Source organism: Herpailurus yagouaroundi, unplaced genomic scaffold, assembly GCF_014898765.1.
Source record: "Herpailurus yagouaroundi ecotype Mexico unplaced genomic scaffold, PumYag 139, whole genome shotgun sequence".
In the NCBI taxonomy this organism is placed as follows: Eukaryota; Metazoa; Chordata; class Mammalia; order Carnivora; family Felidae; genus Herpailurus; species Herpailurus yagouaroundi.
The window spans coordinates 3,116,380-3,133,921 of NW_024412394.1; the positions used below are offsets into that span (position 1 = coordinate 3,116,380).

The window sequence follows — 17,542 nt, forward strand, 5'->3', positions numbered from 1 at the left end:
GAGGGGGCACGGCGGTGGCCGCGGAGGCTAGCGCGGGAGGAGGCCGCGCTCCGCTCCCAGGGCCGCGCCGACCTGCTCGACGGCCGGCCCGCCCGCGCCCAGGGGCCCCGAACGGTGGGGCCGGGCCGGCGGCTGAGGTAATGGGGGTGGCAGAGGGGCCGAACGGAGCGGGGGCGGGGGCAGCGGGGCCTACGGGGACCAGGGACTGCGCGCGGGGGGGGGGGGGCAGGGAGTGGGAAGCAGGGGGCTTCCCGAGCGGGGCGGGGGCGGCGCGAAAGCGCTCTCCTGGAGCGAGGGCGGCGGCGGGGAAGGAGAAGGCGGGTGAGGGGGGAGCTGAAAAGCGAGGACCCCCTCCCGGAGCCGCCATCTTGTTTCCCTCCCCCCCGGCCCTGGCTGGCGAGCCGCCGAGCCCCGCCCCCGCCATGCTCTCCAATTGGTCAGGCCAGAGGAAGGTTCCGCCCCCCGAACGGCCCTTGGCCCCCTGGTTTCTGCTGACGGGCAGGTGAGGCGACCAATGGGCGCTCGCCTCTCTGCCCCGCTGGTTCGCTGGCGCTAGCTTTCTCTGTCTGAGGGTCGGACTGCGCGTCAGTCTGTCTCTGGCGCGCTCGCCCCCCTCCCCTTGGGGGAGGAGATGTTATTTCCCTCCTTTCTCCTCGGAAGGGTCAAGATTTTTCTGGAAGAGGTGCCCCTTTAAAGGGGCAGGAGCCTTGGCTGGGGTTCTCCCTTGTCTCATGAGTATCTCGTTGGGGTACAGGGGGTAGGGTCTAATTGCAGAAACTCCTCGTTCTTCGGGGACCTGGGTGGGGTGGGCAAGTGGGGCTTCGGGGGTGCTGAGGAGACCTCTGGGGGTGTCGGGGGTATTTGGACGCGTGTCTGTGGGAAGGGCTGTGTGGGATGAGACGCTCCCGCCAAAAAACTGGACTGTAAGCTCCTTGCGGGCGAAACTCCTTTTCCTCAGCAGCCGCCCTTCCCTCTCCAGAATTTGCCCCCCGCCCCCCCCACCCGCCGTGCCTGGAGGCTTGGGGAGGACCCAAGAGGTTTTGCTTACATACTTGCTGCTTGGGTGAGGACTACCCCACGCTGCCAAGGAGGTGGTAGCTGGTAGGGAGGAGGAACATACAGCGCTTTAACAAAGGAGGGTCCACACCCTCCAAACTCTTTCAGGATTTCAGGTTAGTACCGAGGTAGGGTTTCACACTTCTGCGAGGTTCTCCCTGCCCGCGAAGGCATGGGGGCAGTGAGGCAGGTCTGTTGGCCTGGGCTACCCCCAGGGACTTGGCATTTGTCAGGCATGTAGTGGCCAAGGGTCTCTGGAACCTGGACAGAATTGCTGGGATGATTCTGTTGCCTTTTGTTCCCAATGGGTCGTGTGCCTGCCCGCCACTGTTCCTCAGCCAAGTCGGTGTTTGTTTGTGTGTTTCAGTCACACTTGGGGATTGGAAGGCCTTTTAAACAAGGGTGGTGGTAATTCTCTGTTGACCAAGAGCAACGCTTAAGAGGTAGAGTTTTTCATTTTACCGGTGGAGCGTGGAGGCACAGAGAGATTCAGTGACTTTCTCCAGGTCACGCAGGACCAAGGTTGGAACCTAGATCGCCCCAGAGCCTCTTTTTGAACCAGATCACGGCTTCTCTGTGGTGGTCTTCCTTCCCAGGGAGATGAATTCAACCCGTCAGGGGACCTGGGTTTGAACTGTAGCTTTATCACTCACTACCTCTGGGTTGAGTGACATCTTGGTGAGCTTCTGTTTCTTCATCTGTAAAATGGAGACGATGATATCTATCCTACCTCCCAAGCTAGTTGAGAGAAATAATTAAAAGTAAGAGGGATTGGGGTGCCTGGCCGGCTCAGTTGGTGGAGCATGTGACTCTTGATCACAGAGTCGTAAGTTCGAGCCCCGTGTTGAGGGTAGAAATTACTTTAAAAATTAAAAAAAAAAAAAAGGGGGGGGGGAAAGGATTTGTAGTTTGCAAAAGTGTGCTAAATTATCATCATCATCTTTGCTTTTATAGATTAAAGGTGGTAGATCCTGCAACCAAGGTGACAGACTCTTTCTCTCTTTGAAATCCTCTCACTGTTGTTACCTTTCCAAGTCTCTGCCCACACTTGGAGCCCCGTATCTCCAAATGTCTTTCCCAGTAGTGATGGCCTCAGTAACTGCTGCCGTAGCTCCTTATGAGCTTGTCATGATTCCCTTTATCCAGAGAATGATATGGGAAACTTAAGGGCTTTCTCCTTGTTGCACAGGGGCAAACTAAATGTAAGGATTTGGGGAGAGAGGGACTTCTGAGGTAAGAGAATGCATTGAGAGTTTACCTCAGATATTGCCCCAATCATCTTGGCCTTGGGTCCAATGAGGGTCTCAGGTAGGCCACTTAAAACTTCAGTGCCACTTGTGGACCACTCCCAGAGCTTCCAGTGTTTCTGCTTAGAAATGTATTAGCCAGTGCATCCTCAAAGCTGCCTTTTCCAGAGAAAGCCCTTTATACTGTAGTTTGAAGTCTTTAGACTGTACATAGTAGACATTTCAGGTGCCTTCACCTCTTCACTCCTGGGTGTGGTTAGGGGACAGGGCTTCTGATCATTGTAAGATGGATTGGGAGAGGGCTTTAGACCTGTGAGCTTTTGATCCTCTGGTGGGGCCACTGTTCATGTACACAGCTTAAAAGTGGATGCTCTCTTTGTTTTCTTCTTTTCTGAACCCTTAACCACCCCATCCTTTTCCATAGGTAGGTATCCCACAGCCTTATGTAGGACATCATTAGAATTTTAGATCTCTCCCTGTGTTGTTTTGTAATGATCTGTAATGATCATTTGTAATGATTTGCTTTTCTTTTTTTCTTTTTTTAAAGTTTTTTTTTTTTTAACATTTATTTATTTTTGAGAGACAGACAAATCATGAGTGGGAGAGGGGCAGAGAGAGGGGGAGACACAGAATTCAAAGCAGGCTCTAGGCTCTGAGCTGTCAGCACAGAGCCTGACACGGGGCTCGAACCCACGAACTGTGAGATCATGACCTGAGTCGAAGTCGGATGCTTAACCGGCTGAGCCACCCAGGCGCCCCAAGATCTGTTTACTTTTCTGTCCTTTCAATTAGATGGAGCACCTAGAGGCAGGGACCATGCAGCTTTGATTTCTCCTTTCATTCAACTAATATTTATTGAGTGCTTATTAAGGAGCCAGGTATCATTCCAGGTGCTGGGAATACAGCGGTGAACAAAATAGACAAAAATCTTCCCCTCATGGAGCTTGCATTCTAACAGAAGGAAGCAAACATTTATGATAAATAGGCACATTACATAGCATGATAAAAAATGGTGAGTGTCATAGTGAAAAATAAAGCAAAATGAAAGATTGTTGATGGGGGAAAGAGATTTGCAGTTTAAGATAGAATGGTCAGAGAGGGTCTCATTGAGAAGCAGTGTTTGTGAAAGAAGTTGAAGCGAAGGAGCAAGCTGTGTGGATGATGTCTGAGGGGCAGGATGTTCAGGCAGAGGGAACAGACAGTCTTCGTGGTGCCCATTCGATCAGATGGAAGGGTGAATGAGTGCGTGCCTGAACATTCAACTCAGTTTCCTGGTTTCTCCTTAGGCCTGTCCCCTTGGTTCCCAGGTGCCATGAGGAAGCCGCGCCGGAAGTCGCGGCAGAATGCCGAGGGTCGGCGCTCCCCATCTCCCTACAGTCTGAAGTGCTCACCTACTCGGGAGACCCTGACATATGCTCAGGCCCAAAGGATTGTCGAGGTGGACATCGATGGACGCCTGCATCGAATCAGCATCTATGATCCACTCAAGATCATCACAGAGGACGAGCTGACTGCCCAGGATATCACCGAATGCAATAGTAACAAGGAGAACAGTGAGCAGCCTCAGTTTCCTGGCAAGTCCAAAAAACCCTCCTCCAAGGGCAAGAAGAAGGAGTCCTGTTCCAAGCATGCATCCGGCACTTCCTTCCACCTCCCGCAACCCAGCTTTCGCATGGTGGACTCAGGCAGCCAGCCAGAAGCACCCCCACTGCCTGCTGCCTACTACCGCTACATCGAGAAGCCACCTGAAGACCTGGATGCGGAGGTAGAATACGACATGGATGAGGAGGACCTTGCCTGGCTGGACATGGTGAATGAGAAGCGGCGAGTAGATGGGCACAGTTTGGTGTCAGCAGACACTTTTGAGTTGCTGGTAGACCGGCTTGAGAAGGAGTCATACTTGGAGAGTCGCAGCAGTGGGGCCCAGCAGTCACTCATTGATGAAGACGCCTTTTGCTGTGTGTGCCTGGATGACGAATGCCACAACAGCAATGTCATTCTCTTCTGTGATATCTGCAACCTGGCTGTACACCAGGAGTGCTACGGTGTCCCCTACATCCCTGAGGGCCAGTGGCTATGCCGCTGCTGCCTACAGTCTCCCTCCCGACCTGTGGACTGCGTCCTCTGCCCCAATAAGGGCGGCGCCTTCAAACAGACCAGTGATGGGCACTGGGCCCACGTGGTGTGTGCCATCTGGATCCCTGAAGTCTGCTTCGCTAACACCGTGTTCCTGGAGCCCATTGAGGGCATTGACAACATCCCACCTGCCCGCTGGAAACTAACCTGTTATATCTGCAAGCAGAAGGGGCTGGGTGCAGCCATCCAGTGCCATAAGGTGAACTGCTACACAGCCTTCCATGTGACATGTGCACAGCGGGCTGGGCTCTTCATGAAGATTGAGCCCATGCATGAGACCAGCCTCAATGGCACCATCTTCACAGTACGCAAGACCGCCTACTGTGAGGCCCACTCGCCGCCAGGTGCTGCCACTGCTAGGAGGAAGGGTGACTCCCCTGGAAGCCTCAGTGAGGCTGGGGATGAGGAAGGCCTGAAGGAGGGCTGTGGAGAGGAGGAAGAGAAGGAAGAGGTAGAAGAAGAAGAGGAGGAAGATGAAGGCCAAGGCGGGGTAGGTGGCCCCCTCAAGGGAGTGCCCAAGAAGAACAAGATGACTTTGAAGCAGAAAATCAAGAAGGAGCCAGAGGAAATGGGCCGAGATACACCCTCCACTGTCCCCATGGTCACTGTCCCACAGATCCCCTCATATAGGTAAGCTTGGTCAGGAGGTCTCCACATGGACCAATGGTTTCTGGTTGGGCTGGTGCTGGCCCTGAGCCAGGACCTCCTTCCCCAAGCATGGTTGGTGAACATTTGTTCTCTTCTGTGCCCTCAAATTTAGACTTCTCCTTTGGTCCCTGGTCTGGTTTGTGGTTTTGATTGTGCCCTGACAGCAGTGTGTTTCCTTGGCTTCAAGGTGAGACAAAATTAAGTTGCTTAGAAACCCAGGTGAAGGATGTCTAAGGCAGCATTTTTCAACAGGTGCACAAGTGGCATTTTGGATGGGATGATTGTTTATCATTAGGACTGTCCCATACATTTCTTGATGTTTAGCATCCCTGATCTGTAAGTGCCATTTGTATCCACTCCCTCATTGCCTGGTCTTTGCGACAGTCTCATATGTTTCCAAAAACCCCTGGGGGGATAGAACTGAGAACCACTGTTTTAAGGGGTCAGTATGGGTGCCTGCTATCTAGAAGGCTCTATTCTGAGAATGATGGAGACTTTTTGTGAAGGGGTGGTGGTGTGGGGAAGATATGCTATTTCTCTTCTTGAGAAGCTTTAGATTTAGGGGGAAAAGGATCACTCAGCTCAACTGTATGTCTAAGCCACCTTGGCCCCTAGTGAGTCTGTAGAGACATCATTGTATCTATTTTAAACCATTAGAGAAGTAGCTGTTAGAGGGCAGAAAAGCCAGAGACAGGAAAGATTTTTCATTGGAAGGTCATCTCAAGGGTGATATTCTTTGCAAAGTATACAGTGTTAGAGTAGGAAGGAATCTTGAAGATTATTTAATCTAATGTAGTCCTTGCACCTTCTCCCACACCCCCAGATGAAGAAACTGCGGCAACAGGAGGTAAAGTTGTTCACTCCTTTATTCATTCAACGAGATGTTTATTGAGCACTTACTATATGCCAAGTCCTGTTCAAAGGGCTGGAACCAGGTGGAAAGCAACAGAACCTGACCACGAGCTGGAACTCATGATGCCTCCAGGCTCTGTTCCTGCTGTTTGTCTCTCTTGTTGAAAAGGATAGGGAGAAAAGAGTGCTAGAGGGTAGTGGGGAATGAGTTGTGTAAGGAACGGGCAAACAGACTTGTCAGTCTGGGAAGGAGACATAAGAGCAGAGCAGAGCAGGAGGGAGAGGCTCTTGTGAGCCATGACTGGAGTTAGAATTCAGTCAACTGGAAATGCCTTCTAGTCACAGAGCTGTTGTAGGCTACCCTCTTCCCTGATGTTGACTGGAGTTCACGCTTAGTAACATCTGTAGGGTGGCTGTGCCCTGGGACTAGACTTTTTGGTTGTCATATCTGCTCTTATAGATGTGTCTTGCAGAGGCCTTAGCATGCTGGCTAAGAAACCAGACAGACCTGCTTTTGAATCTTGCTCCTGTCACTAACTACCCACGTGAACTTTGGCAAGTTATTTCTTCAAGTCTTGTTTATTTGTTAATGAACCTGATAGAGTTGTTGTGAGAATGAAATGAGATAATATAAGTAAAGCACTTAGCACAGTGCCTGGTAAATAGTAAGTGCTCAATAAATGGTGGCTACTGCTGCTGCTGCTGCTATTATTAATTCTTTTTTCTACCTGCACAAATGCTGTTGGGACCCTCCATAGCCAAGAGGTTGTAGAGGGAGGGGGCTGCCTGCATCTGGGCAGGTGTGCTTGGCATGGGCATTGGTGGGGAATCTGTTCTTTGGGGAAAGGCCTAGGTCTTGGTTTTTTAAGCTTGGCTTTGGGGCAGGAATGTCTGACCTTGGATAGGCACAAGGCCTAGGTGATCAATGTCCAGCCCAACATGCCCACCCTTGTTAGGTTTTACTTTCTTGTTTAGCCACACTTAACCTTCCTTTCAGTGCAGCGAGATGAGGAAGTGGGAGAAACATAGCAGGGGCACTGAGGCCTTGCTTACTGTGTGAATAACCAATTTTAGGACACAGGATGGTGTAGCAGAGGGATCATTGATTCAAATCCCATCCAGGGCCACCATTGTTTATTTATTTTTTATTTTTTTATTTATTTTTAATGTTTGTTTATTTTTGAGAGACTGAGCGTGAGTGGAGGAGGGGCAGAAAGAGAAGGAGACACAGGATCTTAAGCAGGCTCCAGGCTCCAAGCTGTCAGCACAGAGCCCAATGCGGGGCTTGAGCCCACAAACTGCAAGACCATGACCTGAGCCAGAGTCAGACCCTTAACCGCCTGAGCCACCCAGGCGCACTGCGCCACCATATTTTTAGTTGCATTAGTGACTTTGATAGTTTATTCAGCCTCTCTTCCTAAGCTGCCTTTCCATCTTTTGTTACCACGAGAATAATGTTACCCACTTCGCAACAGGGCTGTTAACATAAAGATTATAGGTTTATTAATTCCTTTCCCTTTCACTTACCCCTCCATCGTCCCCACGTATTATTGGCTTAAATCCTTACTTTAAGATTTCTCTATTGGGTTAGTTTAGCCAGCTAAGTTTTCAGATTCTCCATCCTCTTACCCAGTTTTTTTTTTTTTTTTTCATTTGGTTCAAAATTAGACATTTTTAGGCTGCTGAGATCTTTAATTAAAAACCAGGGGTCAGACAACTCCAAAGTGTTGCGTTTGAGCTCAGAAAGCAGTAGCCTGGTGTAGTTCTACTAGTTTTCCTTCCAGCTTGGCTATCGACTATTCCCTGGTCTGGGGAGACCCTCAGCCACAGGGTGGCTGGAAACAGTGACCACATTGCCTATAGCTTACTCAAGATCCTGCCTTCTTTTGCTGCTTTTATCAAGAGAAGTGTAGGGGTATGGGGGCACAGGCCTGTTTCTTAGGATTGTAGGAAACAGGGTTCCTGGGAGAGGGTTCTTTTGGAGAATCAGGACTGCAATGTAGGAAGTAGAAAATCAGGCGATATATCTCACGCTGAATCTGAGCTGCTTAACTTTGCTGTCTTTTTTAAGCCTTTCTCTGAGGTTAGGCATTTGACCACTTTATCCTATATTCTTTTATATGTAAGGTTCAGAAATGAACCAGGGTCTGAATAGGAAGCTATAATCAGGGCTGCCCACTGACCTTGTCTTTCATTTCCCTGTGCCTCCACTCAAGGTTGAACAAGATCTGTAGTGGTCTCTCCTTTCAGAGGAAAAACCAGTTCATACAGCGGCTTCACAACTACTGGCTATTGAAGCGGCAGGCACGGAACGGTGTCCCCCTCATCCGGCGCCTGCATTCCCACCTGCAGTCCCAAAGAAACGCCGAGCAGGTAGGTGAAGTGATTGAAGATGATGGAGGAGGTGGAGGGTGAAGGAGAAGAAATGATGGTTGGGGTAACCCCTCCCTGAGCCCTCTGCAGAGCCTTTACCTGTAGGCGGTCACCCCTCCAGGAGGCATAGCCCAGGAATGACCTCCAGCAGCTCCTTCTGGATGGGAGAGGCTTGACTTTGAAGCGTATTCTAGGGGAGAATGGAGAATAAGCCCAACTTTCCATTATGTGGGGAAAACCTTGCAGACATGGCAGAAAGGAAGGAATGGGCTGAATGAGAGCCAGGTGGCCATGTTGCATGAATTAGGACAAGGAGCACTTTCCTTAACACACTATACTGACATCTGCCAAAAATGTTTCATAGAAAACACACAAATGTGCCATCTCAGTTGTAGCACACAGCCTGGCCAATTGTGGCATTTTAGCCACGGAGTTGCTGCATGTTTACTGTTTTCTGAGATGGTGGAAGCCTCGTGAGAGACTTTTTTTTTTTTTTTTTTTTTTACTATTTACTTCTTTTTCCCTCTTCACTTGCTCCATTACTTCTGCCTTTAAATATTTCCACACCACTACCCCAGAGATGAAGCAATCTTTTACGTGACTTTGGTGCCCTCTGGGTTCTATCTGATTTCACTTTTGCCTTTTGTAACTAAAATCCTGAAGTGCAAGTCTGCATCTCGTCCTTCCTTGAAATGGTCCACCTGCTCCCCTGTAGCTTCTCCTAGAACATCAGCCACCTCCTCCCAGCCTAGCAAGCCTTACCTCAGATTCTCATTGTATTGTCCATTGGACTACATTTGTCACCATGGATCACCTTGTCTTAGAGCTTCTCTGTCACACCCTTTTGCTCCTCCTCCACCCTTTGACTGCAATATTAACATTCCCAGGGACTGTGCTGCCTGCCCATTGGCTTGGAGAGCTGTACACTCTCATAGTTGTAAATAAGTGTGGCAGGTTTCTTTTCTTGTCCTCATCCCTTTTTTCTGCCCTCAGTCCTGGGGCAGAGAAACCATAGATGTTCTTGTAGATATTGTTTCCTAGAATTCATATATTGGAAACTGAATTCATTATTCTCTCATAAATGTATTTCCCTAATATTGACATGGAACCTTCTTTCTCCTGACCTCAGACATTTCCCCACCTTGGAGTTACTTTTGATTTTTCCCTCCATGACAAGCCACAGTTAATCATCCCTTATGCTACTTTGGAGGAGTTTATCAGTATCTGATCCTTTGTCTCTGTTCTACAGCTCCCCTGCTCACCCATGCCCCCTTAATTTCAGCAGTAGCTTTCTTTCTTTTTTTTTTTTTTTAATTTTTTTTTTTTTCAACGTTTATTTATTTTTGGGACAGAGAGAGACAGAGCATGAACGGGGGAGGGGCAGAGACAGAGGGAGACACAGAATCGGAAACAGGCTCCAGGCTCTGAGCCATCAGCCCAGAGCCCGACGCGGGGCTCGAACTCACGGACCGCGAGATCGTGACCTGGCTGAAGTCGGACGCCCAACCGACTGCGCCACCCAGGCGCCCCACAGCAGTAGCTTTCTAGTTGGTCTCCCACCTCTGATTCTTTCTTTGCTGTACTACTGATACTGTCTCATTCACATACCATTTTCCATCTTGTCACTTCCATTTCCAGAATATATTCCCCCTCTCCAGGCAGGCCACATCCAGGATCCTTTGCATGGAGTTTGAGCCTTCTTATCAGCTGAATCCTGGATCTTGCTTAACTTTTATGGTTATCCAGCTTTTCTGCTCTGGCCAGGCCATTTTTTTTCACCAGGCAAAAAATCACTAATTCTGCTTCTTCCAACACTTCTTCTCTGTGGTCCCTTTGGTTCCTTACTGCTTTGTTCATCCGTGTCCATCACTACTGTAAACCCCTAGTGAGAGTGCTTTCACCGGAAGCCTTCCCAGACCTAACCCCAACCCACTCAGATCCTTTCTATTTTACATTCTCTTAACATTTTGTATTCAGTTTATCTGTTGAGTTTTTATTATTTGTCTTTATGCTACTGTGCCCTTATGTGTCAAACCCTAGGCCTCTGCCTTCCCCCAACTATACTGTAACCTCTTTTAGGGCAGGAATCATCTTTTTTGGTGCTGGTGGTATTTTAAAATATGGTCAAGTCAGTTAGTACAGGCTGGTAGTAAGAACTTCACTTTGTTTTATAGCCAAGTCGAAGCTGTAGGGTGAAATTCTTTCCACCTTGAGGTGTCTTACTAGTTTTCCTTCTGAAATTCTTTCTATCCCTGAGAGGCACAGCTGCCCCCTGGTATCCTCAGGGGTAGAGGAAGCAGTCACATATCTCACTCCAGCAGTGAAGGTTATTGTGGGGCAATGCAAGAAACATTGCTGTGAGGCTGGGGGAGCAGAGGAAGAGGGCATGGGTGGAGAGGGAGGGGTGGAAGGGCTCTCGGGAGTATGGGTCAGCAAGGGTCAAGGGCTGTCACCTGCTGAGGCCCTGTGAGACTTGAACAGGGAGGGCACTCTGGGTAAAAGGGAGGCCCCCAGCTCCTTCCTTTCCTGTCCTTCTTGCAGCGAGAGCAGGATGAGAAGACCAGTGCAGTGAAGGAAGAGCTGAAATACTGGCAGAAGCTCCGGCATGACTTGGAGCGGGCGCGGCTGCTGATTGAGCTGATTCGGAAAAGAGAGAAGCTCAAGCGAGAACAGGTGAGGAAGAGCCCCCAGCTCCAGGGTTCTTGTTCAGAATCTTTTTCTCCCGCTCTCAGTGTGGCATCAGAAGAGCCAGGAGCCTCTGCCTGGTGTCACCTTTCTCGCCTTCCTGCCCTCCAAAGCCTGCCTACTCTACTGGTCTGGTGCTGCACATGGCTTCTAACTATGGGGATTCAGCTTCTGGTGGCCTCAAGCATAAGCTATTATCATATGCTTGAGCCCATCCCTGGAGTTTCTGACCAAAAAAATCTCAGGAGTCTGGCCTTGAGTATTTTGAAAAGCTTCTCAGCCCATTCTGATGGGCATTGCGGCTGGCCTGGGAGCTTCTGAGAGTTTTCACTTGGCCCTTATGGTCTTGAATCATTCAAATATTCCAACCTCAGGCACCTGGGTGGCTCAGTCGGTTAAGCATCTGACTTCAGCTCAGGTCATGATCTCACGGTTCATGGGTTCGAGCCCCACGTCGGGCTCTGTGCTGACAACTCAGAGTATGGAACCTGCTTCAGATTCTGTATCTCTATCTGTCTCTGCCCCTCCCCCACTTGTGTGCACACACTCTGTCTGTCTCTCTCCCTCTCTCCCTCTCCCTCCCCAAAATAAATAAACATTTAAAAAAATTAAAAACAAATTGCCAGCTTTGACTCAAGGAGATTCTAAGCCTCTAAGCATGGGCAACGTTGAGGTAGTAGTGTAACAGAGGGGTTGGGAATATGAACTGTGGCACCAGACTACCTGGTTTTATATCTGGTTCTGTCATTTAGTGTTTATGTGACATTGGGTAAATTGCTAAACTCTTTATACCTCAGTTTCCTTGATTGTAAAATGGGGTTAATAATAGAACCTACACCAGAAGGTTGTGAAAATTAGATGACTTACTATATATAAAGAGCTTAGAACAGTGCCTGGCATGCAGTGGGAGCTATAGAAGTGTCAGCTGTCAGCACCACCATTATCGATAGTCTGTCTCCCTGAAGTGTCTACTGCAGCACTCTGCACAGGGCAGAGAGTAAATACTATTAATTGAATCAGTGACAAGCCAAAACCATTCTCTCCAGTCTAGGAGTAGCAGCTGTTCCTTGCATGCTTCAGAGGCCTGGGTTAAAGATGTTCCTTTCTTTCTCCAAATCCTACTTCACTATTCAGCCCCAGCACGAGCCCTTCTCTCTGTAGACCTGTAGTCTGAGTTTCCATCTCTGAGACTGGGCAGCTCTTGCCATACATAGTGTGTGTGGGTGGCATAGAGGACATCTCAGGACCTTCTGTATGGATTCAGACTGTCTGTGCCATCCCAGTCTTGGTCGCACAGCTGAGCTTTTCTTCTTGCCTCTGGTTCAGAGAGATAAAAGGGGAAAGGAAGCAGTCAGGCCTATTTTGATGTCACTAAGAAGAAGAAACATTTCATAATCTAATCTGTGGCTTCCCAACCTTTTAGCATTAGGGCATACATAGAAAATAACATTTGTGCAATGTACTACTGTCACTGTATATATGTGAGGCTTCTTGCTGCCTGAGGAGGTGAGCCTAGAGGCCTTAGTTATCCCAAGATGGCCTCAAGGCCAATGGGATCAATAGCTTAGCATACTAAGTGGGAATGCTGGCCCGAGTCACATTTTAAATCATCAGTGTGCTCTTTGGACTAAGACAAAGCTAGGTTCAAGTCCTATCTCATTGGGTTAGTGACTCCTCATTATACTTCCAAATCTCAGATTCCAGATTTGTAAAATGAGGATAATAATTTCTCCCTCAGGATTATTGTGATGATTAATCAAAGTAACATAAGTAGAGAAGCAGTGTGGCATAGTAGCCAAGAGCACACACTGTGGAATGAGGCTGAGACTAAATCCCTGTTCTGCTCATTACTGGCTATGTGGCCTTGGGCCGGTCAGTCTCTCTGTGCCTCCGTTTTCTCCGTGTAAAACACCTCATCTGTACCTACCTGATATGGTTGTTAATGTTCCATAAAATGGTTAGAATGTTACTTGGCATTTAGGAAGGACTATGAAAGCGTTAACTGTTATTGTAAGATTTGGTACGGTGCTCGATACGTAGGGAACATTCACACAGCAGTAGCTGTTGGTCATTATTTCTAGGCTGAAAGTTGGGTGATCTCTCCTCATATACCGGTCAGCTTAATATCCTGTGAAAATTTGTTGTACATGATTGGTAAAAGTAATCAAGAAAAAGTTTGGTGCCTCTTCGCAGAGGGTGTCCTGATCTCTTTCCACCTTCTGCACAGGTCAAAGTCCAGCAGGCCGCGATGGAGCTGGAGCTTATGCCATTCAATGTTCTGCTGAGAACCACACTGGACTTGCTGCAGGAGAAGGATCCGGCACACATCTTTGCCGAACCTGTCAACCTGAGTGAGGCAAGTTCCCCCACCACTTCCTGAGCAGTGAGCTCCTCCTGGACTGGATACAGGGTCTGAGTAGGCCAGGAAGGGGTCAGGCCACAGGGTGTATGACACCTGGGGGTTTCTGGCAAAGCTAGTAGACTTGCCCATGGTGAGGAGTTAGCAGGCCAGGGTGGGCCGGGGCCCTGGGGCTCTGACTGTGCAGCGTGCCAAACCAGAAAATGGGGAGGCAAGAGTGCTGGTGAAGGGTGCACCTGTTTGGCTAGTAAATGGTTGTTGTAATTGTACAGGTTTTATATGTTTAGGTTCCAGATTACCTGGAATTCATATCCAAGCCAATGGATTTTTCTACCATGAGGCGGAAGCTGGAGTCCCACCTGTACCGCACCTTGGAGGAGTTTGAGGAGGACTTTAACCTTATAGTTACCAACTGCATGAAGTATAATGCTAAAGACACAATTTTCCACCGAGCAGCTGTCCGCCTGCGGGACCTGGGAGGGGCCATCCTGCGGCATGCCCGGCGGCAGGCAGAGAACATCGGCTATGACCCCGAGAGGGGCACCCACTTGCCTGAGTCACCCAAATTGGAGGACTTTTACCGCTTCTCCTGGGAAGACGGTGAGAAGCCTTGGATGGGTGGGGAGGAGAGGGACCAAGAGGAGGCACAGGGATGGAGCCCAGAGAGCCAGGGATCAGGGTGGGCCTTGGAGCTATTTAGGGTAGACACGAGGAGAGCTGAGGGTAGGCCCAGACTGGGATATTCCTGCTTGTGGCTTGCGATAGTTCTAGGAGCTAAAGTTTAACGAATTCACTATTTCTTGAATGGTAGGAAAAGGAATCAGGTACTGGCTGTCTGTTTGAAAACTTAAATCCTTACCAGGGGTCTTCCTCTTCTGGATGCCCTCTATACAGCGTCCAGAGCATGGGGCAGGGAGAGTGCAGTGCTAGTGTATGTCTGGCTCATTCAGAAGAGTGCAAGTAGAGGACCAGAAAAATGGAATTGCCTCTGAGCCCCAGACTCTGCCTGCCCCTGCTCTCTGCTTCTCGATGGCAGTAGCCAGTCACTCAGGCCCAGGAGATTGCCAAGCTGCCTCGTGCCTGCTCCACAGAGCCTGTAATTATGACTGTGAACAGCTTCCTGCAGATGTTTCCCAGATTCTGACCTTGTCCCTGTGGCTGCCCTCCGGGCAACAGTGTTACCAGGGCCAGGGCCCCACAGTGACGCTGCTGGAAGCCACTGGCCCAGGCATTCCAGGAGAATATTTTGCATCCAAAGGATTCAGCCCCTTCCCCTTGCCCTGGGCTGGGCAGATCCTTCAGCCCTTCTGTCCTCCCTTCTCCCTGGCAGTGGACAACATCCTCATCCCAGAGAACCGGGCCCACTTGTCCCCGGAGGTGCAGCTGAAGGAGCTGCTGGAGAAATTGGACCTGGTGAGCGCCATGCGGTCCAGCGGGGCCCGGACCCGTCGCGTCCGCCTGCTGCGCAGGGAGATCAATGCCCTTCGGCAGAAGCTGGCACAGCCACCACCACCGCAGCCACCATCACTGAACAAGACTGTGTCCAATGGGGAGCTGCCAGCAGGGCCCCAGGGGGATGTGGCTGTGCTGGAGCAGGCCCCACAGGAGGAGCCAGAAGATGATGGGGACAGAGGTGAGACAATCAGGGGCAGACAGGGGGTTGGAGGCCAAACTAAGGGAGTAAGGGTTAAGCTAAAATCTCAAGGATGGTGCAAGCGTCCTTTCCTGAGTTTAGGTCATACCCTTGTGGGCAAGCAAAAATCCTTGGAGAGGTCATGCTTCCATGTATATCCAGGGATGATATTCAAAATATTTAATAATCAATAGAGACCAAAATTCATCAGAGTAGATGTTGGCTGTTGTATTGGAGTCGGTTCTGGGGACCACTGATGGGGATATTTAGTTGCTAGATTGTGGACAGGTTTGGGGAGTTTTAGAGGCTGGGGCCCAGCAGCTCTGTACTAACTAATAAAGAAGTATTACAGTATTTTGTACCTGATAATGGCTATATTGCACATATGAGTTAAATATTTGCTCATCTACCATCATGTAGATAGGCTTTTTTAGAGCAGGTTAGGTTGTGGTGTGGGAAGACAGAAAAGGAAGAAAGACCCTAAAGACGGTCTGGCTTCTTGAACTACCTCATGGCTTTGACCCCAGCTGGCCAAGTCTACAGGCCCATCCTAAGCAGAAAGATCAGATTGCAAGAGACATCTGGGGAAGTGATTCTCAGAGACCCAGCCTTAAAACTGAGCTGCTTTCCATCCTCCCCACTTCGTTGGGGACAGAATTGTCTCCCTTAATACAGGTCCTCAGAGCTGAGCCTACAGCTTGGGGAGGGTCTGTCATCCACACAGTCTAGAAGGGTTCGGAGTTATCTCCAGAGGGTAGTTCTCTCCAGGGCCCAAACTGCAAGGAATGGCCCATTTTATTTTAGGTTGGCTGAGAATAAGGACGTGGCTGGGAGGTCACATTTGGCAGTGACTTCCTGATTCCCTGTGTGGCAACCAGCATGCCACTTGTATCCCACTCCTGGGCTGTGGCCGTGCAGAGTCCTGCCCACTGACCGGCTACAACAGCTTCTTCCAGAGGGTTTCAAAACAAAATTCCCAGGCCTTACATCCCAGAGATTCAGATTAAGGAAGTCTGGGCTGTGGCTTGGAAATTCTAATTTTTAAAAGTTTCAAGATAGTAAGTGAACAGACATGTTTGGGAGCCACTGATTTAACTTACTTGCTCTCACTTTTTCACATTTATAAACTTACTCTTTCTGCTTGTCCTCCTTGCTTCACTTGGGTGATAGGAAACAGAACACATTGACAGAAGGGAAAGCACTTGAGTCTAATGAGAGCTGTACACCTCTAATCTGTGAAGCTGAGACTTAACTGATTATTGATTAAGCCAGGTAGCTTTCAGCTTTCTCAGGTGTGGAGTAATGTTTTGTAATTCTCACTTCATCAGATTCACCTGGTAAAGCTTTTTTAAAAAATACCCCATCATTAGAGACTTAGTTTCAGTTGGTCTTGGATCGGACCTTGACGCTGAAATTTTTAAGAAACTTCCTAGATGATTCTCATACATAGGGTTTAGAATTACTAATGTAGATAAAACTTAATCCTACATTCTTTTTGCCTCAGATGGGAGACCTGGGATACATGTCAAGAGCCAATGCCTTTGGTTCTTGCTTATCAGAGTCATTATCTGGCTTGTAGGGGCAGACCTTTTCTAAAATGTTCAAGCAGGTTCTCTTTTTCTCTAACAGATGACTCCATACTGCCTCCCCCACCAACCCTCGAGCCCACTGGGCCTGCACCTTCCCTGTCTGAGCAAGACTCCCCTCCGGATCCCCCTACTCTGAAACCCATTAATGATAGTAAGCCTCCAAGCCGATTCCTAAAGCCCAGAAAGGTGGAAGAAGATGAGCTCTTGGAAAAATCACCTCTGCAGATAGGGAGTGAGCCCCTGCAACGCCTGCTCAGTGACAATGGCATCAACAGAGTGTCTCTCATGCCCCCTGAGACCCCTGCTGGTGCCCCACTCAGTGGCGTGGGCCGCCGCACATCCGTCCTCTTCAAGAAGGCCAAAAATGGAGTTAAGCTACAGAGGAGCCCAGATAGGGCCCCAGAGAATGGTGAGGACCATGGTACAGTGGGCTCTCCTGCCTCTCCGGCCAGCATCGAGGATGAACGGCACTCCCGGAAGCGGCCAAGGAGCAGGAGCTGTAGTGAGAGCGAAGGGGAGAGGTCCCCCCAGCAGGAGGAGGAGACAGGTGACCACGCCTGTGACTTCTCTACTTCTCATCTGCTTTCCTGCTTTGCCTTGCCAGCCAGCACCTCCCCTAGTTGGCTGCCTCCCTAATGGTCCCTGTGGACGCCAGTAGAACCATTGAGGGATCCATAGCTTGTAGTTGTGCCTGGCACATGAGTAGTGGCCTGGAGAAGAGGCTTTGAGAAAGTAATTTGAGAGGGCCACATTGTGTCTGGGGCTTTCTTTGGCCTTGAAGGGAATGCAAAGCTATATATGATAAAGTGGTTCCTGCCTTGACTTTAGTTCCTTCATTCATCAGATATTTAGGCACTGGGGGGAAAAAAGTCCTTGAACAGAAGACAAAAATCTCCCTTGTAGGGGAGAAAGACTAAAAACAAATGAGTGAATTGTACCTTGTATCAGAAGCTATGGAGAAAAA

The 17,542-nt window shown here is 49.4% G+C and overlaps 1 protein-coding gene across 8 annotated transcripts in view; it reads left to right on the forward strand.

Annotated features, from left to right (window-relative positions):
• The first annotated feature begins 8 nt into the window (after window positions 1-8).
• BRPF3 (bromodomain and PHD finger containing 3) overlaps window positions 9-17,542 on the forward strand; it is a 34,283-nt gene continuing 16,749 nt past the window's right edge. For 3 of the 8 annotated variants that reach the window (XR_005789695.1, XR_005789694.1, XM_040473329.1), the window contains exons 1-8: window positions 9-137; window positions 3,590-5,069; window positions 8,156-8,312; window positions 10,854-10,985; window positions 13,225-13,353; window positions 13,644-13,956; window positions 14,687-14,989; window positions 16,619-17,125. Coding sequence is in view for 6 of the 8 variants with exons in the window: in XM_040473329.1 (XP_040329263.1) it covers window positions 3,616-5,069; window positions 8,156-8,312; window positions 10,854-10,985; window positions 13,225-13,353; window positions 13,644-13,956; window positions 14,687-14,989; window positions 16,619-17,125 (2,995 nt within the window). In the remaining 2 variants the exon portion in view is untranslated. Of the gene's footprint in view, window positions 138-922; window positions 1,173-3,589; window positions 5,070-8,155; window positions 8,313-10,853; window positions 10,986-13,224; window positions 13,354-13,643; window positions 13,957-14,686; window positions 14,990-16,618; window positions 17,126-17,542 lie in introns of those variants that run through there. The other 5 variants (XM_040473326.1, XM_040473328.1, XM_040473327.1 and 2 more) reach the window with 5 other exon arrangements.